Source organism: Megachile rotundata, chromosome 14, assembly GCF_050947335.1.
Source record: "Megachile rotundata isolate GNS110a chromosome 14, iyMegRotu1, whole genome shotgun sequence".
Classification (NCBI taxonomy): domain Eukaryota; kingdom Metazoa; phylum Arthropoda; class Insecta; order Hymenoptera; family Megachilidae; genus Megachile; species Megachile rotundata.
The window spans coordinates 14,114,422-14,139,557 of record NC_134996.1 but is presented as its reverse complement, the minus strand read 5'-3'; the positions used below and the strand labels follow the sequence as shown (position 1 = coordinate 14,139,557).

At 38.7% G+C, this 25,136-nt stretch overlaps 5 protein-coding genes and 3 non-coding genes across 12 annotated transcripts in view; 7 read left to right on the top strand and 1 right to left on the bottom strand.

Moving 5' to 3' along the window:
- The first annotated feature begins 116 nt into the window (after nucleotides 1–116).
- On the top strand, nucleotides 117–3,862 carry nAChRalpha2 (nicotinic acetylcholine receptor alpha2). 3 transcript variants are annotated; one of them, XM_076539828.1, is made up of 8 exons: nucleotides 117–317; nucleotides 1,163–1,403; nucleotides 1,482–1,526; nucleotides 1,601–1,710; nucleotides 1,779–1,959; nucleotides 2,028–2,721; nucleotides 2,769–2,989; nucleotides 3,054–3,862. In XM_076539828.1, exons 2-8 carry the CDS (start codon nucleotides 1,167–1,169, stop codon nucleotides 3,258–3,260), a joined length of 1,695 nt encoding a protein of 564 aa, XP_076395943.1. In that variant the 5' UTR covers nucleotides 117–317; nucleotides 1,163–1,166; the 3' UTR covers nucleotides 3,261–3,862. The 3 variants fall into 3 exon arrangements, with proteins under 3 accessions (XP_076395943.1, XP_076395944.1, XP_003700025.2); XM_076539829.1 differs by having other exon boundaries at nucleotides 118–317; nucleotides 1,180–1,403; XM_003699977.3 differs by having other exon boundaries at nucleotides 122–317; nucleotides 2,781–2,989.
- A 90-nt stretch (nucleotides 3,863–3,952) lies between these two features.
- Nucleotides 3,953–7,054, bottom strand: LOC100880891 (lipopolysaccharide-induced tumor necrosis factor-alpha factor homolog). Its single transcript, XM_012295947.2, has 4 exons — nucleotides 6,786–7,054; nucleotides 5,405–5,563; nucleotides 5,058–5,322; nucleotides 3,953–4,977 (listed from the first exon to the last, which is right to left on the bottom strand). Exons 2-4 carry the CDS (start codon nucleotides 5,556–5,558, stop codon nucleotides 4,875–4,877), a joined length of 522 nt encoding a protein of 173 aa, XP_012151337.2. The 5' UTR covers nucleotides 5,559–5,563; nucleotides 6,786–7,054; the 3' UTR covers nucleotides 3,953–4,874.
- Nucleotides 7,055–9,764: 2,710 nt separating this feature from the next.
- On the top strand, nucleotides 9,765–13,826 carry cos (kinesin-like protein costa). The gene is made up of 2 exons (XM_003699976.3): nucleotides 9,765–9,988; nucleotides 10,064–13,826. Exon 2 carries the CDS (start codon nucleotides 10,130–10,132, stop codon nucleotides 12,710–12,712), a length of 2,583 nt encoding a protein of 860 aa, XP_003700024.1. The 5' UTR covers nucleotides 9,765–9,988; nucleotides 10,064–10,129; the 3' UTR covers nucleotides 12,713–13,826.
- Nucleotides 13,827–14,073: 247 nt separating this feature from the next.
- TRNAV-CAC (transfer RNA valine (anticodon CAC)) lies at nucleotides 14,074–14,146 on the top strand. The gene has a single exon. It is a non-coding gene; the product is annotated as a tRNA-Val (tRNA).
- Nucleotides 14,147–14,644: 498 nt separating this feature from the next.
- Nucleotides 14,645–14,766, top strand: TRNAL-CAA (transfer RNA leucine (anticodon CAA)). Its single transcript has 2 exons — nucleotides 14,645–14,682; nucleotides 14,722–14,766. It is a non-coding gene; the product is annotated as a tRNA-Leu (tRNA).
- A 423-nt stretch (nucleotides 14,767–15,189) lies between these two features.
- TRNAE-CUC (transfer RNA glutamic acid (anticodon CUC)) lies at nucleotides 15,190–15,261 on the top strand. Its single transcript has one exon. It is a non-coding gene; the product is annotated as a tRNA-Glu (tRNA).
- A 157-nt stretch (nucleotides 15,262–15,418) lies between these two features.
- LOC100880777 (odorant receptor 13a-like) lies at nucleotides 15,419–23,683 on the top strand. 2 transcript variants are annotated; one of them, XM_003700088.3, is made up of 7 exons: nucleotides 15,419–15,898; nucleotides 15,973–16,262; nucleotides 16,589–16,926; nucleotides 16,990–17,205; nucleotides 17,267–17,371; nucleotides 17,474–17,632; nucleotides 17,703–23,683. In XM_003700088.3, exons 1-7 carry the CDS (start codon nucleotides 15,825–15,827, stop codon nucleotides 17,763–17,765), a joined length of 1,245 nt encoding a protein of 414 aa, XP_003700136.2. In that variant the 5' UTR covers nucleotides 15,419–15,824; the 3' UTR covers nucleotides 17,766–23,683. The 2 variants fall into 2 exon arrangements, with proteins under 2 accessions (XP_003700136.2, XP_012151297.2); XM_012295907.2 differs by having other exon boundaries at nucleotides 16,589–17,205.
- sha (shavenoid) overlaps nucleotides 17,780–25,136 on the top strand; it is a 46,170-nt gene continuing 38,813 nt past the window's right edge. The window contains exon 1 of one of the 2 annotated variants that reach the window (XM_076539425.1): nucleotides 17,780–17,854. The gene's annotated coding sequence lies outside the window, so the exon portion shown is untranslated. Of the gene's footprint in view, nucleotides 17,855–23,860; nucleotides 24,659–25,136 lie in introns of those variants that run through there. The other variant, XM_012295929.2, reaches the window with a different exon arrangement.

The following is a 25,136-nucleotide window of genomic DNA, read 5'->3' as shown; positions in this document are numbered from 1 at the left end:
GCAACGCGCAACCACCCTCGAACAGCTCGGTGCATGCGCAATGGGGTATTGATCCTGGGGAATCTGAGATGCACGTAACATCATCCAGTGGTCCATTGGCTGTACACAATGTCATTGCTGTTCTAACGCTCGTCCGGTATCATTGGAACGAGAAAGTGATGCGAGTCGCGTCGATTACACGTCGCGTCGGTTCTGCTCGGTTGGCGCAGCGTCGCGCTGATTCGAAAGAGCCGCGTTCAAAGATTATGATATCCGCGCGAGATCGAACGTGTTAGGAATCGTACATCTTCAGGGACCCTGAAGAGAACCGATCGCAAGTATGTAATTTTATTTTTAAGTTATTCGTAAACGTTGATCCGAAAAGCACGCTTTGTTGACGCGTTCATTGCCATAGTACGTTTGGAAAGTTCGTAAAATTCGTTCGAGTTGAATGGACTACGTTTTAGTAAAATACGAGGCTAGTTATTCAATAAATTCGATGTAAATGTAAAAATATATAATTGGTCAAATTGAGTTGTATCAACGAACGACTGAATTTATCCGACCGCGAGTTCGCAAATAGAGGGATGATATTTTGAACATCGAAATACTAAATTAAAACTTTGGAATTAAAAGTGAGTTGATCATGTGTTGTACTATTTCTGCTGTGCCAGTTCACGCGTGTAATCATTGTTGAATTAGAAATAAAGAAAATTTGCAATCCGCAGTACTATTCGAATGTTGAAACGAAGAACTATAGTGTTTACATAGGTTGACAGAAATTTTTTTAACCGACTGTACGGAAGACATGACCCGGTGCAGATCGATCAGCTTTATAGATTTTCTTTTGCACTTTGGAGAATGAATAGGAAAATCAATTCGCATTGTTCTATGGATTATCCGTTAAATTAATTCTCTCGAAAATCTACTCATTTATCTTACAATTTTAATTGGATCGATTAACCACTTATGAACCTTAATGAATAATAAAATTTGAGTGACAAATTCGATATGAAGAGAATTACAGTTTACGCAACAGGTTCATTATTCTTCGAACAGCAACCTAACACAAAACCACCGCTGAACTACGAACAGGCATTGACTTAATTTTCTCTAATTCATGAAGTCGAATGAAGAATAAATTATCGAATTAATTAACAAAGTGTATAAAAGAAGTTGAAAGTTTTATGCAATACACAGGATGTCAATTGGACTGGAATAACTCTACACGGTGTTTGCTCAATATGATACTTCAAGCAGTCATCTTGATCCTCTCGGCAAGAACATGCTACAGTAATCCTGATGCAAAGAGGCTGTACGACGACTTGTTATCGAATTACAACCGACTGATTCGGCCAGTCTCTAATAATACCGACACCGTGGTCGTCAAGCTAGGACTTCGTCTTTCTCAGCTGATAGATCTCGTACGCGATACCTTTAATTTCCTATTTTCTCAAGTACTCGATATAGTTAAGTAAGCGAACTTCAATTAAAAATTACAGAATTTGAAGGATCAAATCCTTACGACGAATGTCTGGCTGGAACACGTAAGTCTAAAATAACGTAACGGGTTTTTCGTCGATGTACAGGACATGTTTAATAGAACCGAATCTTGTCTCAGGAATGGCAGGATCACAAGTTTCAATGGGATCCAGCTGAATACGGCGGAGTCACCGAACTCTATGTACCTAGCGAGCACATATGGCTTCCGGACATTGTCCTCTACAACAAGTATGCACGAAAGTTCTTGGAATCGTACTCTACGAAGTTAATAATTCTAACAATATCGCAATCGACAGTGCGGACGGAGAGTATGGGGTGACTACGATGACAAAAGCTATCCTGCATTACACTGGCAAAGTCCTTTGGACACCTCCAGCGATTTTCAAGTCTTCCTGCGAAATAGACGTCCGCTACTTTCCATTCGATCAACAAACTTGCTTCATGAAGTTCGGTTCATGGACTTACGATGGTTTCCAGGTAAAAATAATTGTCAAAATTGTAACTAGTATCAAACACGAAATATGACCCTTGTTTGCTCACGACAGATCGACTTGAAGCACATTAATCAGAACATGGGAGACAAAGTGGAAGTGGGCATCGATCTTCGCGAATACTACCCTAGTGTAGAATGGGACATCTTAGGGGTTCCAGCGGAACGACACAAGAAATATTATCCCTGCTGCCACGAACCGTATCCGGACATCTTTTTCAACATCACGTTACGTAGAAAAACATTATTCTATACGGTGAATCTGATCGTGCCCTGCGTGAGCATTTCCTACCTGTCCGTGTTGGCTTTTTATCTGCCAGCCGACTCGGGAGAGAAAATTGCTTTGTGTATCAACATTTTACTGTCCCAAACCATGTTTTTCCTCCTAATATCCGAGATTATACCGTCTACGTCGTTGGCGCTGCCGTTGTTGGGCAAGTACTTGCTGTTCACGATGATTCTAGTAGGTTTATCGGTAGTGATAACCATCGTTATACTGAACGTACACTATCGTAAGCCAAGCACTCATAAAATGGCACCGTGGGTCAGAAAGATATTCATCAGAAGATTACCAAAGTTGCTGTTCATGAGAGTACCTGACGATCTATTGAACGACCTCGCTGCACACAAAATCTATGGAAGAGGAGGATCCAGTAAGAAGAGCAAATTCAACGCCGCAGTTGCTGCCGCGGTGCAATCTTCTTCCATAGTGTCTTCTCCGGATTCTGCTCGACATCAGCGAATCGGTGGTACGTATTAATAGATGAAATTGTTTTTGCAGCAAATAAACCGATAGCGCCTGATTCAGGTTGCAACGGATTGCACACAACGACGGCGCATCACAGATTCCTGGGAGGTATCGGTGGATATAACGGACTTCCTACAGTGATGTCTGGCCTGGATGAATCTCTGAGCGACGTAACACCCAAGAAGAAGTATCCTTTCGAACTTGAGAAAGCTTTACACAACGTGATGTTTATTCAGCATCACATACAACGACAGGACGAATTTAACGCGGTAAGAATTTAATACGAAAATCATATTCACGATCAAAATTTGTTTCGTTTTCGTTCCACAACAGGAAGATCAAGATTGGGGTTTCGTCGCCATGGTACTGGATCGTCTTTTTCTTTGGATCTTTTCGATCGCCTCCATCGTGGGCACGATTATCATCCTCAGCGAAGCTCCGGCACTTTACGACGACACGAAACCGATCGACATGGAATATTCGTCCGTGGCTCAACAACAATTTCTTCCTCACGATGACTTGTTAGAAACTCTTGTGTAGAATCGTCGAGACGAATCGTGAAAGAGTAGAGAAACTGAGGTGTTGATTTTCCATACTTCAAGTTTGTCACAGTGCCAACGCGTTGCGTCGAACGAATTGTTTATTTTTCTTTTTCTACCGATCGCTGAATAGAATTTACCATGTTCGTTTGAATAGATCAACGCCTCTGGCTTCTTCTTGCCATTTTATCACGAGATATACAATTGTCGATAGCATTTCGTATTTAAAAATGTACATTTCATTTGTATTTGTCGTTATACTGTATGCACACGACGAACAAGTGCTCTTGAATAACAATAAATGTTATTGTCATACAGCTAAGAGGACAGAACATCGCAATATTACTCTTAGAGATTTTGTAACATTGTTACGTAGAATGTTTACGAATGATCGTCAACATCTAATCGTATATATCGACGAACCGTTTTATGCTCGAGTTATCATCTCAAAGAATGACCGAAAATATTGTTAACGTAGTATACGTAATTTTTCAACTATTAAAGCATAATCGATCTTTTTCATTACACTCGAGACATGTACTCGAAATTGTTCGATACCTTCTATGCTTATCAAAGTGAAATAAACTGCCAGTTTATTGGCAACACCCTGTTTCATTTTTAATACCATCGATCACCGATTCCTAATATAAGAAGGTCCTTAATGTTCCTGATACCAGGGATAAACCAGAAAGATATCCACAAAATTATTTTTATTCGAATTTTCCTTTACATAAGAGACGTCAGTTAAACATTTAATCAATATATCCAATATAAATAACTTGAACAAAGTCCTATATATCATTCGAGCACGAAATGTAAATGAGATAAACCATGCTTCTTCGCAATATAATTCGGATGCTGTTCGTCAATCTCGCAAAACCTTTATACGGTTCACGTAAAAATACCTCCCCTGTACTAGTGTCTATACACACACACATATATATATATTTAATTATGCAGGAATATGTTTCACTGAAAGTCCCGGAAGCACCAATAAAATACAAAAATAAATACAAATGCAAACATTATTGTAAACAGGAGACGGGACAATTTTTTATTCCACGTACACAGTCACTCTTTCTTCTCTTCTTTTATCAATGGAATGCACATCGGAAGAAGCAAGAGACAACAATGTAAGAAAAAAAGAGAAGAAAAACTGTTTCTTTCCTTCTTTCGCGTTTCGAACAAACTTTTTATCTCCTTGTTTCTCCCGAGAAAAGTCTAAGGCGACGGAATATGAGAAATGCAAAAGAGAACAACGCCGTTCTCGAGTTCAATGCTGGAAAATACTTCTACAAGAGTATCTTATCTCACTCGTTGCCTGCATACTCGATGCACTCATACACTCACTCATTTTACATACCATGGAATATATAATAATTCTATCACACATTATAGGTGATATTCGCGTCACCTCGCGAGAAATAAGCGTCATACATAGTGTGTCCGATACGATTCTACAATAATCTCGATCGAATCGTTCTTCCTCTTAACTTAATACGCGAACAAGCAGGGAAATATATTCTAAAACCCTCCTCCCGTCTTGATAACACGTTACACTGTATCTGGTTACATAAAACGGATTGTAACAAAGTATAAAGTACGCAGATTCCATTCAACCTTTACATGTGCCGATGTAACTTTTGCATTTCGGACAAAAATGATGAACGTTCATGAAGCTGCTGATGCAATACGGCAGGCACGAGCACAGACAGCATCTGAAATTGAAACGCTATCGATGAAAAGAAAAGAAGACTTTAAATTCCTTAAACTCCCTTAAAATGAAAGTAAAAATTACCCAAGTAAACAGAGTACGATGCAACATAGGTGGGCACTCGGTTTGTGATCTTGTATCGTGGTGGTCTTAATGTTGGCGTGGCACGTTGGACATGTCATTTTTATCGGATTTGGACTCAATTCATAAATCACGGGTTGATAGGTGACCCGGACTTCGGGCGCTGGCGCCGGGTTTGGATTTGCATTATATTGCGGCACCGGCACTGGCACTGGCACCGGTACCGGTACTGGCTGCGGTTGTGGTTGCGCTGGAGGTTCGCTGGGAACTGAACAATTCGACGGATATAATGAAATTGTGGACCAAGTTCGATGATTTATGCGTTCGAAAATGAACAAAGGGATGCTTACGTGCTGGTGTTGGCATAGATGACGGTCCTACTGGATATGGCGCGATGTTTGGTTGACGAGATACCTGATTCCAAGAACCAACAGCCTCTTCGTACGAAGGAGGTGCGGAAGGCGGAGGAGGCGCTGAAGGTGTGAAGACCACGTTTTTCTCCATCTCTCCTGAAATTATTGAGCAACAATAGTTGAAATTTTTGGCACAAATAAAATTTGTTTTGTCAAATAATTTATTCGAAGTTGAGGCAAATATTTTATCCGCATGTTCAAGCCAAAAATTTTACGCGATAGTTATACTACTATACGCAAATTACACGAGCTAGTAAATCCAGCTCAAGGGAACAACATATTCGTATTAAGATTCTTCGCGATATGTACTAATAGATTACAACCCGCTATCTAGATAGTTCAAAGTTTCTAAATGAAATTAAATCGAACAAGGATGCAATAGCGTTTGAACAAAAAAGTGTACGAACGAACGAGCACGAAAGTGTGTGAATAGAAAGTTGAACGGATGTTAAGTAAGAGAAGACAACCGCGATGTGTACACGCTCACAGAGCTGTACCTAGAAAAATTAAAGCCCTGAGTATCCACTCGTTTTGTTTGTTCCACTTGATTATAATCAAATCATGTACTCGACTAACTCGGCTGAAAGCTTAATTTAATCTGAACATGGGAACTTGCACGAATCATCATCGACGATTACTCACGACTTTATCTAACCAGCGTACACAAACGAGAAATCGTTATAGTATAATTATTTGTACATAATTAATTGTATACCGTGAATTAAAATTAACATTAGATCGTTAATTTTTCGGTAATAAACATGTGATAATTATTGTACTCTATCGGGAAGTACATAGTTTAATACTAGCGTTATCTGTTGTTGATTCTTTTTTCATTGGCAAAAATAAATGACGCATAACTTGCGAAATAAAAAATCACCGCTGACTTTGCTATGACTAAAAGTTCAAACAATGTATTCTTAACTTTTTCTTTAGTCCAATTTTTTGTGAAAATGTACAATATAGAACTTTTATAAAACAGGTTATTTGTAAGTAAGAGAATTATTCTATTAATAGAACGTGTATATTTTTGCTAGTTAACCTCCCATTCAGTAAAGTATGTAACAGTTTGATTACATAAGTACTTAAATATGCAAAACAAGGAGCTGAAACAGGAACCGAATATTATTTCTTTTAATTTCGATGTCTGAGTATACACATGACGTAAAATTTGACGCATCGATGTAACGCTCCTTTCACAATCGTGACAAGGTTACTTTAATCGCGATTGCGGCATGCATACATACAAATATGCAATCACCGAGAGATTGATCACCAACAAAAAGTTTAATAAAACATAATGTATCGAGATACTTACTAAAATGAAAAGTTTAAAAGTTTGGAATAACTTAGACGTCCCCGATAGCAGAGAGGTTATAGTTTAACGCCAAGAAGTACCAATAGATTATGTGCACGGTGAAAGTACTATAATACATATCTCACTGCACAGTGTTTAATCATTTTGTAATATCGTGTTGTACTATGTATCTCGTATTTACACCAAAAACGAAGAAAAACAAGCGACACTTTGAAGGAAACCGTCACGTTACTACTGTTGAAGCGATTGACTAGATTTTGTTACAGTTTTCCCTAGCGGCCAATCACAGCATAATATTTGTTCCATAATTCCTGTAATACTCACTAGATAACGCTAGTGAGACAGTTTTAGAGTTGACAAGTAAAAATAAAGACTTATTCGATATTTTTATCTTATTAAATTGAATATGTTACGATAATATTATATTCTCCCTTTTTGCAAATTAAATAATCGTAATACAGATTTTATTGAGCGAAGCTCTTATACTTGGCTTTGCAACTTCTTTGGCCGCGTTTTTCTTTTGCACCACTCAACCAATTCTCGTCAAATTTTGCATGCACATGCGTATGTACATCCAGATGGACATAGAAAAAAGAAATTTTAATCGAACTTGCCACGAACGAATAATCGCCGAAAAAACTAATCCTAAGGAGTGAGGGTCCGAACATGCATATAAGGAGAATAAAAAAATGAATATTTCGGCACTTTGACGACGTAGTATGGTACCTGAGGCATTTAGAAACAAATTTCTATTAGGGTTTGATGCGTTTTGATGCCTAATAAAGCCAGGAAATCAATTTTTGTCGAATTCGGTCGAAAACGGTACAGGTGGCGCCATCTAGCGGCGAGCGGCGGAACTACAAAAAAACTAAAATTTCGATTTTCTCGAAAACTAGGGGCTTTTCCGAAATTCTGAAATATACAAATTGTTCCTTGTCGCCTACGGAATCGAACGAATCTAATTATAGCCCGATAGGACTATTATTAAAGAAAATAGAAAAATAGCCCATTTCATGGACTAAAAAATTGGCGTCCATCTAGCGGTGAAAGTTGGAACTACAAAAATAGAAAATCTCGATTTTCTCCAAAACTAGGAACTTTTCCGAAATTCCAAGATATACAAATTGTTCCTTATCGCCTACGGAATCGAACGAATGTAATTATAGCTTGCTAGGCCACTTATTAAGGAAAATAGAAAAATAGCCCATTTCATGGACTAAAAAATTGGCGTCCATCTAGCGGCGAAAGTTGGAACTACAGAAATAGAAAATCTCGATTTTCTCGAAAACTAGGGACTTTTCCGAAATTCTGAGATATACAAATTGTTCCTTGTCGCCTACGGAATCGAACGAATCTAATTATAGCCCGCTAAGACCATTATTAAAGAAAATAGAAAATATGTCATTTTATGGAGAAAATTTGTGGCGCCATCTAGCGGCGAAACTGCGAACTAAACTGAAAAAACGTATGTCCGAACACGCGTTAAGGAAAAATATAAAAAGTAATATTTCGCAACTTTGACGACGTAGTATGCTTCTTTAGACATTTTAAAGCAATTTTTGTTCAATAAGTTATTCATTTTTTTGTGTATTAAGCCCAGAAAATCAATTTTTATTTGACCCCTTAACGCGTGTTCGGACATACGTTTTTTCAGTTTAGTTCGCAGTTTCGCCGCTAGATGGCGCCACAAATTTTCTCCATAAAATGACATTTTTTCTATTTTCTTTAATAATGGTCCTAGCGGGCTACAATTAGATTCGTTCGATTCCGTAGGCGACAAGGAACAATTTGTATATCTCGGAATTTCGGAAAAGTCCCTAGTTTTCGAGAAAATCGAGATTTTCCATTTTTGTAGTTCCAACTTTCGCCGCTAGATGGACGCCAATTTTTTAGTCCATGAAATGGGCTATTTTTCTATTTTCTTTAATAATAGTCCTATCGGGCTATAATTAGATTCGTTCGATTCCGTAGGCGACAAGGAACAATTTGTATATTTCAGAATTTCGGAAAAGCCCCTAGTTTTCGAGAAAATCGAAATTTTAGTTTTTTGTAGTTCCGCCGCTCGCCGCTAGATGGCGCCACCTGTACCGTTTTCGACCGAATTCGACAAAAATTGATTTCCTGGCTTTATTAGGCATCAAAACGCATCAAACCCTAATAGAAATTTGTTTCTAAATGCCTCAGGTACCATACTACGTCGTCAAAGTGCCGAAATATTGCATTTTGCATGTGCAGTAGAATTGACATAGGCGGCTCATGTATGTATGACCTAGTACTTATATGTTATTTAAGAATTTAACAATATTGTAATACCTTTTTACCAGTATTTTATTACCATTATAATTATTTAAAAAATAGTATAATACGTTTTATAAATTTTGTAAAAATAAATAAAATAAAAATTACTAAAAGTTCATTTGACTCTTTTTGAGCGGGAACAGTTCGCGAACTTTTACCGCCGCGCACGAGTGTCGAAAATATTGTGTGCTCTTTGAATGTGTATAAAAGTGTTATTATGTTTAATAAAAGTGATTTGTTTATTCACACGAGGAATAGAAGTGGCAACATCATGGAAAATTTGTCATTCGGTAAGTGAAAATGGAAATTTGTTTAATAAATCGCTTTTCCAAATTACGGATTCAATCACTTTGTAGTCAGTGCTACCAATAACAGATTATTCAAAAAGTTCAGAAGAGTTTATTAATTTTTACGCATTATCCGTTCATATATTTTCATACAATAATCATTTATTGGATATTTATTATCTGGCTCATTTTATGTTGTATTGTTTCATTGTTAGATCAATTATACATTTTCGCGCCTTTCCGCGTATGTTCATTTTAAATAACTGACCGAATACTACTCCATTTATTTTGCAATAATTACTTGCATGTAACTTCCAATACAAATGAACAGCTTCATGACATTTCATGATGTTGAAAATCTAAGTATTAATAAATCATATTTCATAATGATTACTTTGCCGAGTAATTGTTGTGTTGGCAACAATTTCTGCTAGACATTTCTGTTGGTTATTGAACACAGAACCTTGTAAAACAGTCTGTCAAATGTGTTTAAACGTACGAGGATAAAGTTCGAAAGAATTAGAATTAATCAAAATGTAGAATTAACATAAAAGACTACAATGTTTTAAACAGAATTTTGGAACACGACGAGTTCCAAATAGGTTAGAAACAGTAAATGTAAGTGTGAAGCTTTAATCTTTAATGTTTTTATGCAGGAGGGATAGTGGTAGAAAATTATTATTTGTTTTTCAGGACAGTCCATGTAACCGAATTAATTTCTATTTATTATGTTAAATTATAATATATAACATATTCAAAATGATGCATTATACACCTTGGATCCATCATCAAATGATGTTGGATCAACATCAGTGCTATGTACCTTATGTATCTACTGTGCCATCGTATCCACAAAACAGTCATGAACAGCATGTCATGGAAGATGATAATGAACAAGTCGGGGATGAAACACAGGATACAATGACTACCGCTACATCAGGGAAACGTAGTTCTAGCGCTGATATATTTAGATTGGAATTTGCTGCGGCACAATGGTCTAAACTAGTCTCAAATGCTGAAGGTCTTTTTAATAAACTCATGACAAGTAACATTCTACCTCATACGGAACAAGATCAAATTGAACAGTGGCTTTGTATGAAACAAGAGTACGAAGAATGTATTGCAAATGATGATACAGGTAGTTTACACGGTTACAATGACAACACAAGGAGATCCTTGGAAAGGATCGAAGAAGTTACAGAAACAGACGAAAAGACAGATGAATCTGTTCATAAAATAGAAAGAAAGATCGATATCAATTGTTTATCTAGTTCTGAAGGTGAACTGTCTGAAACTAACGACGACGACGATGCCGATATAGACGACGAGGATGAAGAGGAAGAAGAAGAAGAAGACGAAGAAGATCACAGCGATGCGAGTTCTGAAAATCCTGACTTTCTGGAAAAGTTGGATGAATGTATAACTAAACTCAAGATAGAAACAGATAGAATAGTTGATTCCAAAAAGGATGAATTTAGAAAAACGGATATTGGACTCATTTCGTCTATAACAAGATCTATGAATAGTAATAATAATTATGTATCTGCAATTAAGCCTATTCCATTTAGAAATCCAAATTCAAGAAGAAATTCAATGCTCCCTGGTTCTGAAATGTGTAACGAAGTATTAGCATTCAATGATAGTCTTAAACCTAACCACAATCAAATGTTAAATAATAAAACACTAGAACTAATTAATACGAAAATCTTAGATAATCATGATACTGAAACGATAATTAATGAAAACGTTACGATTCATAATGATAATTCACCAGACCTATTGATTGATGCTCTTAAAACGACAGAAGTGCCAGAGCCGATCAAAGAATTGAAAACATTGGCTTTGAACAATGAAGTAAAACAAACGCAAGTGAAAAAAATTCAGTCGGATCTCGACGGTGCTCATAAACGCATAGAAGAGCTTCAAACGACGATTAAAATCAAAGAACGGTTCATCGCAGACATGATAAAGAATTCTGATGCGCGTGCCAGTGCAAAACAGAAATTTCAACGTAAATGGAGCAAGTTGGAAGAAGAATATTACAATACGAGAACCCAATTAGCTCAGGCAGAGAATGCATCCATTTACAAAGATTCCGAGGAAAAGTCTGCTCACAAGAAAGAAATCGAATTGTACAAGAACATGGCGATTCACTACGAAAAGAGATTAATGGATATCGAAATGATAAAGCAAATCGCAGGTGATTCGGCAAAGAAGGTTTTGGAACTCGAAAGTTCTTTAAACACTTCTAAAAAACAAATGGAGAAACTGAAGAAGCAATTAAAAAAAGAAGAAGAACGTAAGAAACAATTGGAGGAGGAACTTGCAGAGGATCAAAAGAAAATCCGTGAACTGGAAGAGAAGTACAATTTAACTGCTTCCAAGCTGAAAGAGATGCAGTCGGAAAGCGAGGATGAAAAAAATAGTAAATCAAGAACCGATTACTCCGACAAAAAGAAAAATCTACTGGATGTTAGCGCAAGAATATCGCACCTTGATCATGTCTTGAAGGAAAAGTCCATGGATTTGGAGAGAACAGCGGACATAGACGAGAAAGAAGCTTTACGTCACGAGATTCGAAATCTACGACGCACCAGAGATTGTTTGGTAGACGAAAAATGCGATCTAGATGAAAAATTTCATAAAGAGAAAACTTTGTCGACGGTGGAGGAACGAAAATTGTTAGAATGCGGGGAGACCATCGAAGCCATTGACGCCATGATCGAACATAAGAACGAAATGATTTGCGGAAGGAAAGGTTTCGACGAGAATCAGTCGCAACGCGAGAAAGGAGAAAGAATGTTAATGGAAAGACTGGCAAAACTTTCGGACGGTGAAATGAGAACGTTGTTCTACAAGTATTTCTTGAAAGTGATCGATCTTAAAGAGAGCTCGAAAAACTTGGAGGTTCAAACAGCAGAATTGGAGAACCATATAGAGACGCAAGAATGGCAGATACAAATGTTGACGAACGCTTTGAAACAGACCAAACTCGAAGCCGAAAGAAGAATAGTTTTGATGCAAAGGGAACACGAGGAGAAATTGCACCTAATGTTCAGACATTTTGCGGAGGAGACGGGAAGTTCTGGTCACGAGAGATTGGACAAGGATTCGGAACTTGCCAAGTACAAACGCGAAAATAAAATGTTAAAGAAACGATTGGCAGATGTCGAGGCCCTATTGAAGGGCCCGACACCACCGCGTACAACTAGTCCAGCTAAAATATCGCAGCAAGGAATCAAACAAGTTCCTCCAAGCAGTCGTCCGACAACCAAAGTAACCAGACAACGGAATAAACTCATAATACAGAAAACAACCGACTGCGATAAAAAGAAGAAATGAATTTATTTCTTTTCACGTTCATCTTCGATTAACAATCAATTTTTTTTCTGTATGTTGCAAGCAAAGTTCAACGTCGAGTCAATGTATGCACTGTATACACTATAAATTATTAGAAAATTTACCTAAGGCCTAGTGTATGCGTTGCTAGCAACATATGTGTATGTACATTTCTTTTGTACAGTATAGATGTTACTTTGTCGATAGTAATTTAACGAAATTTTAACTTTTAAAACCAAGCATTTTTATGTTTTTAAAAGCGATTTAGTCTAATCAAGTTCATGAATACATTGAATTTCATTGCACTTCATTCTCATTCAGATTACTGATCAGTATTTGTTACGTAATCTTAAGTAGTGTACTCATGAAACTTAAGGATATTGAATCTCAATCAAAATAGCATTTGCATGTTTTCCTCGATCTCGAAATGTTATTTAAACGGTTATTCAAGTAAGCATTGCATTTGAATGTAACAATTGCGACGATGCATTTACGTTCGGAACGATAAAAGATCGGAATTGTTAACAACCATGAAAATACTCGTTACGTTAAACGTAGTTATAAGTATTTAAATGATGCATCACTTGTTCATGACATTCTACTAGTTCCATTTAACATGCATCTTACACTTGGTAGGTGTAAAAGCGAGCACGATATCGAATAATTTGTATAACACCACGTTCATTGACTTCCAGCAAATAATTTATAGCAATTTTGTAAATAAATTGATAATACGTTAAACCCGATATTGATGTTTAACCCTTTGAATCCTCACAGAAACGTGTATTGTTTTATGAAAGATTCGAATGACTATTTAATCGCTACCCATATGTTTCACGCACTTTTATTCTTCATTTCATGAGGCTATAAATTCGTAAACTACTCTATTAAGGTGGTCTTTCACGCATCTATCGCATTACGGAAGTCTTTATTAGTTAATAATTAGATAATAAAGTATGATATATGGGGTGATGTTAAACTTTTATAGACGCAGTATTTTCTCCTAATGGTTCCACTTATCATTTCGATAACTTTATCCAAATTTTCAGTTTCCAATTTCTTGAAACTCGATACACGCTGTAAAACAGATGCGGTCATTAAAGGATTCAAGAATTTACTTGGCGTCTTATTTACCTCCTTCCGCATTCTTCCGGTTGCAGAATTCGGTTACTCAGTAAATTGTTAAGTTATTTACGATCCAACCTGACACCTCGTTTAACCGATGCTACCATAGTACTTGTACTTAAGATTAACACCCAAGTTATGCATGTAAAGGTATAATAAAAAGTAGCAAAACTTTTATGCCCTCAATTTGTTTATTTAAATAAATATTTGTAGTAAGTTTAAGAAACGTTAATAACACAGTTTCCGTAGTGTAGTGGTTATCACGTGTGCTTCACACGCACAAGGCCCCCGGTTCGATCCCGGGCGGAAACAATTACTTTTTACCATTCTTCTTCTTAACTAAATATTTCACTTTCTATCATTTTTATAACCACAAATATTATTTTTATAAAATTCAAAATTATTGTCTTTGAACCATGTAGAATTTTTGTGTTTCATTTTAGTTTCTTAAAGTAAAGATAATCATAGGAAAATTTGTTTATAACTTTTTGTACAACGAAATATGCACATCTTCGCAAAAATGATTAACACGTTCGCAGTGAAAGTAGACATTTCCATTAAGATTTAGTAGAAAAGGACACATTAGTTTGTACGAAGTGGAAACAGACGTTTGTCATCAGACACAGCGAAATACGATTTATTAAGGATCCAAATTTTAGCTCTTAATTTCTTACCTGATATACTTCGTTTTACTTCTTCTTTGGTTTTTCGTTTTAATTATTGAATTAGGTGAAACACTTTAATATAATATATCGGTCGATAATATAGTAAGAACGATGTCATAGATTTTGTGAGAAGTCGACACCAACTGTCAGGATGGCCGAGCGGTCTAAGGCGCCAGACTCAAGGTTCTTAACCTTCTCAGTTCAAAACTGAGATTATGGGCGTTCTGGTCCTCTCTGAGGGCGTGGGTTCGAATCCCACTTCTGACAAATTCTTTTGTGCTTTTCAACAAAATTATTTATCGATCAAATTAATCAAAACATCATTTTTAAGAAGGTGTTAATCATTAATACGTAGATACAGCAAATGTTCTGAGTTCGATTCCCGTCAAAGTGCATTTATTTTTTTTATCCACAAAACTTAACAAATACATCTCTAATTATTTCAAAGACATTATTAAAAAGTATTAATCTATTAAAATTTAATTTTATATACATATTTATTAAAATATAAAAGTTATACATATAATGTATGTTATATTACTTTTTTAATGCAGCACTGTATGTATTTTGTATTGTTGAATAATTATAATAGCATAAAATAACATTTTCAATGTATAAACAATATGTATTAACAATAATTGAACTATATTGTATGATATAATGAGTATTGTAAAACGAAGAAGTCGAAAATCCGGTATGGTCTAGTGGCTAGGATACCTGGCTCTCACCCAGGAGGCTCGGGTTCGATTCCCGGTACCGGAAGATATTTTTTTCCATTTTTCCAAAAGTAATTTTTTTTATCAAGCACTTTATTTCAATAAATCGGAACGAACACTAAAGAACATGTCATTTGACTCCCTCCAAATCAGTAGCTTCACGAACACGAATATCGTATCGAAGCGAAGGGACACAAAACAGTTGCTGTCACAGTTGCGTTTTAGTTACATCATTCGATACAATTGCTCGGTAAACACGTTTCCATTGCACTGTCCCTGTTATTCGCGTAAACATATATCGAAACATGTCTTTGCTCATCTATCGGCATACAATCACTGCCACTTGTATCGACATTCGCGGAAGTAACTTCGTGTACCTGACACGTGCACTATGACCGAATCTATAATTCCGGGAAACGGCCGTGCAATCGCAACCGTTTATCTATAATTTTCTCAACGAGAACCGTGTCAGATCGAACGAAAATAACCGATGATAACGTGACAGGGTTAAAGTACATACTATGCAACAAACTTCGTACGAGACAAGCGACTTCGTGACTTTGCCTGAGAACGCATTCTTAGTTGTTCCAGTAAAGAAACTCGTTCTCGATGGCTCGAACGCCAGGGCACAAGTGGATGGTAGCGTTTCGAAAATTGATAAACATTCAAATAAATTACTTGAAGTGAGATCTTTCATTTGTTGCATAAAAATTAGTTTTGCATTTTTATCAGAATTTTCACTTTGTTTGCCCGCTAGGTACAGCGGACTTTGGGTAATCGATCCAGGACATCCATGGTTATCGAAAAGTGCATATTTAGTTTGCAAAGGGTGGACGCTGAGTGCGATGTACATATTTGCAATTACTCTGTTCGCGGATATTTGCGACAACATAGACAATTTGTCTATTACCTCCGACGATGGATGTGTCTTCGCCGGAATAGCTGTCGTGATTTTCAAAACGATGAATTACCAAATCCGACAGAAGAAGATAGCATTGTTTGTCGACAAAGTATTGCAGTGTTCCGACGATCTCTGCGAGTTTTCAAGTAAGTGAACATATTTTTTATAGTGCGTTTTATGTCTCAATAAGATCAATTCGAAATTCGAAGCAGTCATGCAACATCGCATGTTACATTTCACGATACGACGAAGCAAAATTTCATATTATGTATCATCGTATCACAATACTGTGACGTGACATGACACGATATTTCGTAGCATGTACCAACAAATTTTGTGTATCTCAGAATTATTGTCTCCCGAACGTGCAATCGACTCTTTTTTCGTTCTGTACACCACACGTGTTTGTTTCCTACGGAAACGATTTCTCATCGATTCGATTGCGAGTCAATCGTGAAATGTCATTTTCTAGATGAGGAGTCTATAAAACCCATCATCGATAAGTATCGACTACGTATCACGGTTACCTTCTGGGGGTTCAGCGCATTGGGATGCGCTTTAGGATTTCTTCTTCTGTTCGCTTCGCCAAGGCAGAACGATTTACCAATTAGAGCAAAGTATCCTTTTAACACGACAACACCGGGTTGGCGCGAGCTTAGTTTTTTTATCGAAACTTGCGCCGTTAGTGGTGGTCTGGTTGCGATCGTTGGTATGGATAGTATTACAATATATATGTCCAGCATAATAACCATGCTTCTCGATATTCTAAGCTGCAATTTCGAAAGTTGCAGTGGTCGATCGGCGAACAACGTAAGATTATTCGCTACTATTTATATATGTTCCAAAAGTTTGATCAAAGTTTGGTTTTACCAGGAAAATGAAATTTGCCTTGTACGTAATTGCGAGGAAAGACAGCGCGACAAATGGGACTCGAACAAATTTTTGCATCGATACAAAAATTGTATTCGATTTCATCAACGACTAGTGACCTTGAGCAAGGAATACAATAGGCTTTTCAGCTCTAGCATGTTCGTTCAGATGCTTTCGAGTACTTCGATGATTTGCCTGACCGGTTTTCAAGCTGTCGTGGTAAGAATCGATGGTCCAGTGCGTTGATGGAATCGTGATCGATTCGTATAATTTGTAATAGGTCGGAGGGCAGAGCTCGGACATCATGAAGTTCGGTATGTACTTGAGTGCCGCCGTATCTCAGCTTTTGTACATCTGTTGGATAGGAAACGAGCTAAGCTATTCGGTGAGAGCTAATTAGAAGCGTTGATGGATCGTTCGGCGCATAATGAATCGATGGAGTCTTCTCTTAAAACGACAAAATTCTTAAACACGAATCATTATTCAGAGCTCCGTATTGGATAAGAGTCAGTGGCTCTCAGACTGGCATCACGAACATTTACCCAGCATCGTACAAGTGTTCACGTTGTCAACTATGTCCACCAGACGGACGTTAACTTTAAAAGCTGGAATATTTTTCGTGTTATCTCTGGAAACCTTCATCGCAGTACGTACGCGTTAACGAACGACGAAACGATATACTTTTCATTTTTCTAAATCGCCATGCACTTTTGCAGATAGTCAAAGGATCTTATTCGGTGTTCACTTTATTGAACAATATGCAAACGACGGATCCTTGATGTCACGATTCTATCGGTATTGAAGGGTATACATTGTAGCGTATCATGAAAATACGCTACGATCTTCCGAGGTATAGTTCTATAAAAAGGTACAGTTTGAAAAATCATTATACCTTAGAAAGTTGATCTCTTATTTTTGCTAGCAAGTATACACGAAGTTAGTATCACTAATAAGGCATTATTAAATTATTCCTTATGATCCACATTATCACGTGTCTTACCAGTCATGACTGTTTCTACTGCGGCGGTGAACGAATGCGTTCATCGAGTGAACACCAACCTAATATTTCGGGCATGACCTCGACCGAGGTCGAAAGCAAGAATAGAAGTACTATTTTTGGAAAGCTCATAATCGTTAACGAGTCTATGGCAACCTGTTCCTTCGTCACGCTCGCGATGATCCCCACCTCCATTTATAGCTTCGGGCCAGCAACCTTGCAAATTATGGTCGACGGAACTCTCTCGCCTAGCATACCACGGATTTACCGATTCGTTCTGTTTGTGCTCGCTAATCGCGTCCAATAACAGCCAAGAACGCGTTATATCGTTGATGCATGGTGCTTACGCGTTTTGTATTAGATGGCGGTTAGTTAATTAACTAAAGTTGCGTTTCTTTAGATGCAAATTAGCAAACGATCGTCGCGTAGCTAATTCACGATTAGATGCGAACGTAGCCAGGCGTCGATTAAGTACCGTGAAGATCACTGCGGCGCTTCGTCGTTAAATCGAGAATGGGACGAAATCCAAGGGAAGATAATTAAAAAGCGTAAGCGAGGCTTTTACTGCTTCGAAGCTGTCGTTCGTCTCCCTGAAATACGAGAATATTCGTGGTCGACTGGAGTATCCTGCAACGCGGTTCATCATGCTACCTACAGTCTACGCTTCCATCTGACCGATTACTATCACTTTGATTTATAGCGTCCCACCTGTTTCGTACAGGGTGTTTCGTTTACCCAGACTATCAATATTCGAAGTATTTTTGGATGTCGAAATATTTGTTCGCTAATAGACACATATGTCTTTCCGAACGGTAGCTGAAACGAGGGACTTACGATAGCATCGAATTTGTAGGACTTAATAAATTTCTTAGAAATTTAAGATTACCATCTATTAATCACACTGTCGTTACCCATACATCTTTCTACATAACACCCGAGTATATTCTAACCTGCTATCTAATTATCCAGTGATCTCATCTTTAAGATAAAGGGGTTACGCGTCTTTTAGTGAGAACGAGAAGCCAAGGGTTATCGTCTCATTTGACGGTGATTAAGTTATTTTATTCGGACGAAACGTTGAAGACACACTTCGCGTAATAGGAACAAATTACTCTATTGTAAGGCAATGAAAATTTGACGCGTCCACATCGAACATGTTTTAAACTGCACCGACAAAGAAATAACTCCTGAATGAAGTTACGCGTACCATCCAGTATGGAAATAAGGAGTATCGTGAACATTGTGTCGGAACGTTCTGTAAATCTTTCTTCGAATCAACGTCAAAGTCATGGCTCTTGATGAAACGCCATTTATCGAGGAATAATTAAGCAGACGATGGTACATACTCGAATCGGTCGAGCATAATTGTCTGGCTTGTTGCGAGATAGAAGCTAGACGAGTTCGCCAAAGCGGAGAGAAGGAAGGAGGATGGCCGTTGTTCTGGTCGCCTCACCGACGGCACTTGCTTCCTAGACAGATGGTCGCTTTACCACATGTTACCTAACTGTAGGCCTTCTTTAAGTACCATTTCTGTCGCTAGTATCGCCGCTGCGCTGACTTTGCTTTGTTGCGGCTGAGACTTCTTGCTCGTCGTTTCTTTTCCACGAGAAGGAAACGTACTAATCATCCGCGCGCGAGTTCTTGCCATTTTCACGCGATCGTGTTTCTTTCGTTTTCGAGATCGGGGAGAATTGTTTTCAGTCGAAAAAGCGACGAACAAGTTTTGATCAACAGTCTTAATGCGAACGTTAATTACGATTTTATATTCTTTTTTTAATCAAGATCTAGCGAGAACGTCGACTGTGAAATTTTATTCCGTTTCCCGCTTACTTCGTTAAAGATAAAATTTGTGTTTAATTTCATTCTGAATGTGCTACATGACATAAATAGCCATTTATTAATCTTTCTACCATTTCATGGAACGCACGCAATTTTATTGTCTAATAAAGTTTAATCTCAAGTCGCGGACAAACACGGGGTGTAAACGAAATATTTTTCGAGAAGCTTCAGTTACCGCGTGAACGATACATTAAAACATGATTCAGGAATTTCAGAGATCCTGCCAGATTCAAGGGTTTCGCGTGTGGTCCTCGCGGAGCGATCTTTTTCGACTTATCACGGTGCTTTTTTCGTCGGAAGCATAAATTCCGCGTTGAAATTTTCATACAGCGCCGGGTTCTTTCTCGATCTCGTCTGACCCGTGGGTTAAACGCATCCTTCTTCGTTTCGCCGAGAACACGATGCGGAACCTCTGTAGGAAGCCGAATATCCTCAGAAACTGGAGTGGATTCGTTATCGAAGATTGCCCTCTGTGCCAGTTCTCTTTTCCTCGTTTATCAAAGTCTGACCCTTTCGTGGCTGAGTTATACGAGACGTTTCGTATGAAACAGGTGTCAGGGCGCGATAAAAGTTATTGTTCAATTAAGAAACTACCTTTGAGATATAACGCGGTGCCGTGTTATTAAGAAAATTATAATTACACTTTATTGCAGTGATAACGGAAAGAACGATCATAAAGCAATTCCCAGAGCTGCTAAAATGGTGACAATTTAAATTCAATTTTAGATTCTATTTCATTTACCAAATAAGGGAAGAAGATGAGACGCTTCGCGGTTGGGTAAAAATTTAACGGAGCCACAGGATAGACAAGCGAGGGAAGAGGGATTAATTGGACTGGGTTTAATGAATTTTTTAGGGCAACCGCACTGGGCACCGTCATCTCATCCTCCAAGTTTAATCATGAAAATTAATAAGCCTGGCACAGTGGGTGTTCCACGAGGAAGGTGAACGGAAAGTGTCACGGTACCAGTTAATCGTGCAACGATCGAATCGCTTGATAAATCGTAATAACGACGTATATGAGATCAGAGGTTACATGGAAACTACAGCAAACTCGATCGCGTTGAAGCTAAAAAATGTATCAGGAAATCGTTCTTATTTAATTGCTATCGATTTACGATAAGTGAAACATAATTATATGGAAAAGGCAAATTTTCTTCGTTTATTAATTAATTGACCGTACTGGCTATTATCGTTTCGTAACTCTCGGCTTCTTTGTGAGCACCTTGCAACGGTTCCCGACCGAGCAGCCTCGTGCTAAATCACCCCAATAATACACAAAATCGCGACGGTCACGGATGGAAATTCGATCGAAATCGCGTTGATTAAAATTCCAAAGTAATGCGGCAAGAAGCGCGTTATAACCCACGTAACTCGCGTGTTTCTTTTCGACGGATCATAATGAATGTTTGAGGGCTACTCTCATCAAACAGGGTCGCGATTATCGTCGCTGCACCGGAAGAGTGCTCGATGAAAACGAAAAAATACCAACGATTACCCGTTAATTACCTTCCGGGTGGTCAAGCCAATATTCACCCGTTGGCCAGGTATCCTCGTGGCCGATCATACGAATAAAAACGGCATCTTTGATTGTGCAGCCCATGCTCTTCCCCTGATTTGACCATGTAATCGGACGATCGGTGCAATCATAACACTATGGACGAAATCTTGAACCGTTTCTATAAAAAACTCTGGAGAGTGTAGGATGTCACGTAACGGGGCTAATTCTTCGATGCAAGCAATTCTGAACGCTGGGCTATCTTTAGCCGTAGTATTCGTAATACGTGTTCTAGCGTAAAAGAAAAATCTCAGTCACCATCTTGTTCGTCTAAGTTAAACCTTGAACCGGGGGTAATTACGCGCGAATCTTATTACACCGATTCCCAATGAAGTTACGATATAAGGTATTCTTCGCGAAGAACTGTTCGTTTCGAAAATGGTCGTCGATCGTTAAGTTCGAGAGTTTGCTGGCGACCAGTGCTCTTTATATTAACCGTGAAAAGATGTTATCGATTTTCCCCGGGTGAAGATCGTTTTACAAATTTTTATAGCGAGCGGAGTTCGTGAATAAATTAATCATTCATCGTTGGAGAGGCGAGCAAGCACGATCCGTCTGCACGAAACGATGAAAGAACATTTCGGGTTACTTTAGGAACATTTCTCACTTCTCCTGGAAACGATACTCACCGGCGACACTTAAACGCAGTCTATCTTATCCTTCGTATAAATAATCTTCGCTTAAATATCGTCGAACGTTGTAAATTTTGATAGCTGGAACATTTTTGCCGGCAACCGGCCGATGGCTATGTAACCAGCCATTAAAAATTTATCATCGAGCCGATGCTTTATTGGATTCTTCATTGGCCAGGTGAAATTATAGTAGTTACGCACGCACATCAAGTTTTTCTCTTTTTTTATGCGGCCTTCGGGGATCAAGCGGACAGCTACTTGTTGAAACGTTTCGTTCAAATCGCCGCATAAAATATCAATTAACAAGCTACCTTTATCTTATCTACCGTGACTCCCCGTGTACGTGTCGCTTTTTCAGTCGTTCTTTTTTTTCTTACGATATCGAACGCAACGCGTGACGATCGGCAATTTGTTGAATGTTAGTATCGATCAGTCGTTTGCGTAATCGTAGCCTCTTAATTAGTAGACAATTTCTTCGGCTGTTTCGATACTTTCGGTCATCTTACGGTGATTATATCGGAGAAGGGAGATAAAGAGAAAAGAGGAAGTAGTTGTAGGTAAAACTACTTAAGAGGCTCGAGCCTTAGGCATGGGACAGTAAAATTCTTTCCTCCCCTTGGAAAGCGTTTACGATGATTTTGATGGAGTTGCATTTTCTTCGAGTATCTCCAGAGTTGTAAACACAGGTGTCGATAAAATTGTCTGGTCGATGTGGAAAATCGCCTATCCAGCGTGCGAAACATTGACTCGCGATCGGCTACGAATTCGGGGAACGATTGGAATGTAAAACGACGTTCCGCATAGTTTGTTCACGGTTATGATTCCGATTATGATAGCCTTTGATAGTCTGCGAACTAGAAACTGGGCCTAGCTGTCTGCTCGAGTAGGTACGTGTTCGTCCGTGAACGACGTTGCCGATCGGGAAAATCGTCACGATTTTTCAATTTTTTATCGCCAATACGGATCACTAAACGCATCGCGTTTCTTCTTATGTCCTCGAAGTAGAACAACTCGACGTTTACTTTAAAACATTTTTAGCGAGGACTCTCCAGTTTTCGAGAAAGCGTAAAAAGATCGAAATCTATATACGATTAGACATTATCGATCTGCGCACGTTTCTCCTTCAAAATACGAACAAATAGCAGACGACAGCAATAACGATTGATGGGGCGAATCGTACAATTCTGAGAGCGTTCGCAGCCTATTCGAGAAAGGATGTCGATAAAAATTGATCACCGAGAAAGGATGATGTCAGTCTACCGCGATCGTTAGAAGACAATACAGCAACGTATACCAAGACGGCTACCGCTTCAAAAAGGGACGACGAAGGACCACGGAGGAGGAAACGAACGATGAATAGGTCGGTGAGAACGATGAGGAAAAGAAAGAAGATGACTATGGAGTTATTCCAATACGATCCGAAGATGGGGAAACTCGAAGGAGGGAAGAAAGCAAAACGAAGACAGGCGATTCGCTACTGGCACGATAAACAGATACCCTCTTCTGGAATGGACAACCGGTATATCTTCGAACCACGTTCTTCTCGTCGCGGTTTCAACATTGGATCAACACTGCCACTTTTCGTTTTGCAACGAATTAAACGAAGCGGATACTATCACGCTGTTTAGAAGACAGAATCGTGCAATAACTTCTAGTTTCATAAATTGTGAACGATTCCGTTGACGTTATTATGACCCAGGGAGCTTCAGAAATTTACCTTCGCATAGTTTATAGATTTTTCCATTCGAAACAATAAAGTTTCGCGGTTAGAAGCTCGTCGAGGCCATCACTGGTTGGCGCCATCTAGCAAAGAGGAACGACCAAAAGAGAAAGAAGTTCTCGGAGGGATCGCGACGCAGGATCCGAAGAGGGACGAGGAAACAGCAGGGAAAGACCGAGCCGGAGATGGTCGTAGCTCCGCTTGCGCTCTCAGGCACAAACTACTCGACCACCAACCAGCACGGATCCAAAACCCTACCTTGCTTCTTACTTTCTTGTCTCTCGTGGTACACGCTCGCTCTAGGATCAACCCTCCGCCTGCACTCGTTTTTTTTTATCTGACCCATGTGAAACTACGCCTCGCATGCAACATACTTCAGTAAACGTTACCTTCAACGGGTCTCTTGAAAATGGTACTCGTTACCGCCGCTTGATCTTCTGCGACCTCTCTGTAGCTCCGTAGGACGATCATGAGCGCCGATGAGCAAACCTTAACGTCGATGTCCAGTGAAAAGCGATCTTTCGTCGAGAGATCGGGGCAGCAAGTGATTCGGGTTGTTTTCGACACGCGGAGTTGTCTCGTATGAGGCGAATATTTGTAAGAGTCCTCTGTCAAGAGGTAGTCGAATCTGGACGAGGAAATTGGCAGGGTTCGAATGAAATTGAGTCGTAGGGGATCATTTTCGTGATCCGTAGATCTCGATGTTTCTCGTGAAAAGCACCAGGACAGTTTGAACGAACAGTGAATGTTGTGATAAAAAGAAGGATTGTACTGTACGAAGTTCGAAGCTGGCGAAATGAAGATCCATTGGAAGGCGTGAAGCGGATTCGGACATCATGCACGTGCTACAAGGGTGATCGATCATCGTCGATCGCAGCGGTCAGGATTCATCGCATGGCTCGTCGGATCCAGTTGAAATTTAGCAGGTGAGTTCATTTTTCTTACGATCGGTTCATTTTGATATTTAGAAATATTAACTTTGTGATATTTAATGGTGCAAGGTGTTGAAAACGTTCTGCATTTAAGGAAAGTTTACTCTTTAACATGTTGCTGAGGTGGTAGGATTTTTAACTCGTATCAGTTGTTCTGACTACATCCATCAGACACCTGCCACAATTTTTCCTCGCATCTAATTGAATGAAGGCTATTAAAGTGCCGAGTAGCAGCGACTGTACCGAGTTCATTATAATTTTGACAACATATCGGTATCTTTGCGAGTTAACTACAACATCCACGGTATCAAGCGTTACGTTTCTCGCGTTTAATTAACCTCCAGCTATTAATCATCCTTCCAAAATCCGTCGGTTTTGGTACGTCTCTCTTCAACGTCCGAAAGAAGGATGAGGCCTTTAATCTTGACTGGGTCAATCATTGCCGTTTGTCGGAATTGCTAAGAAAAAAAGC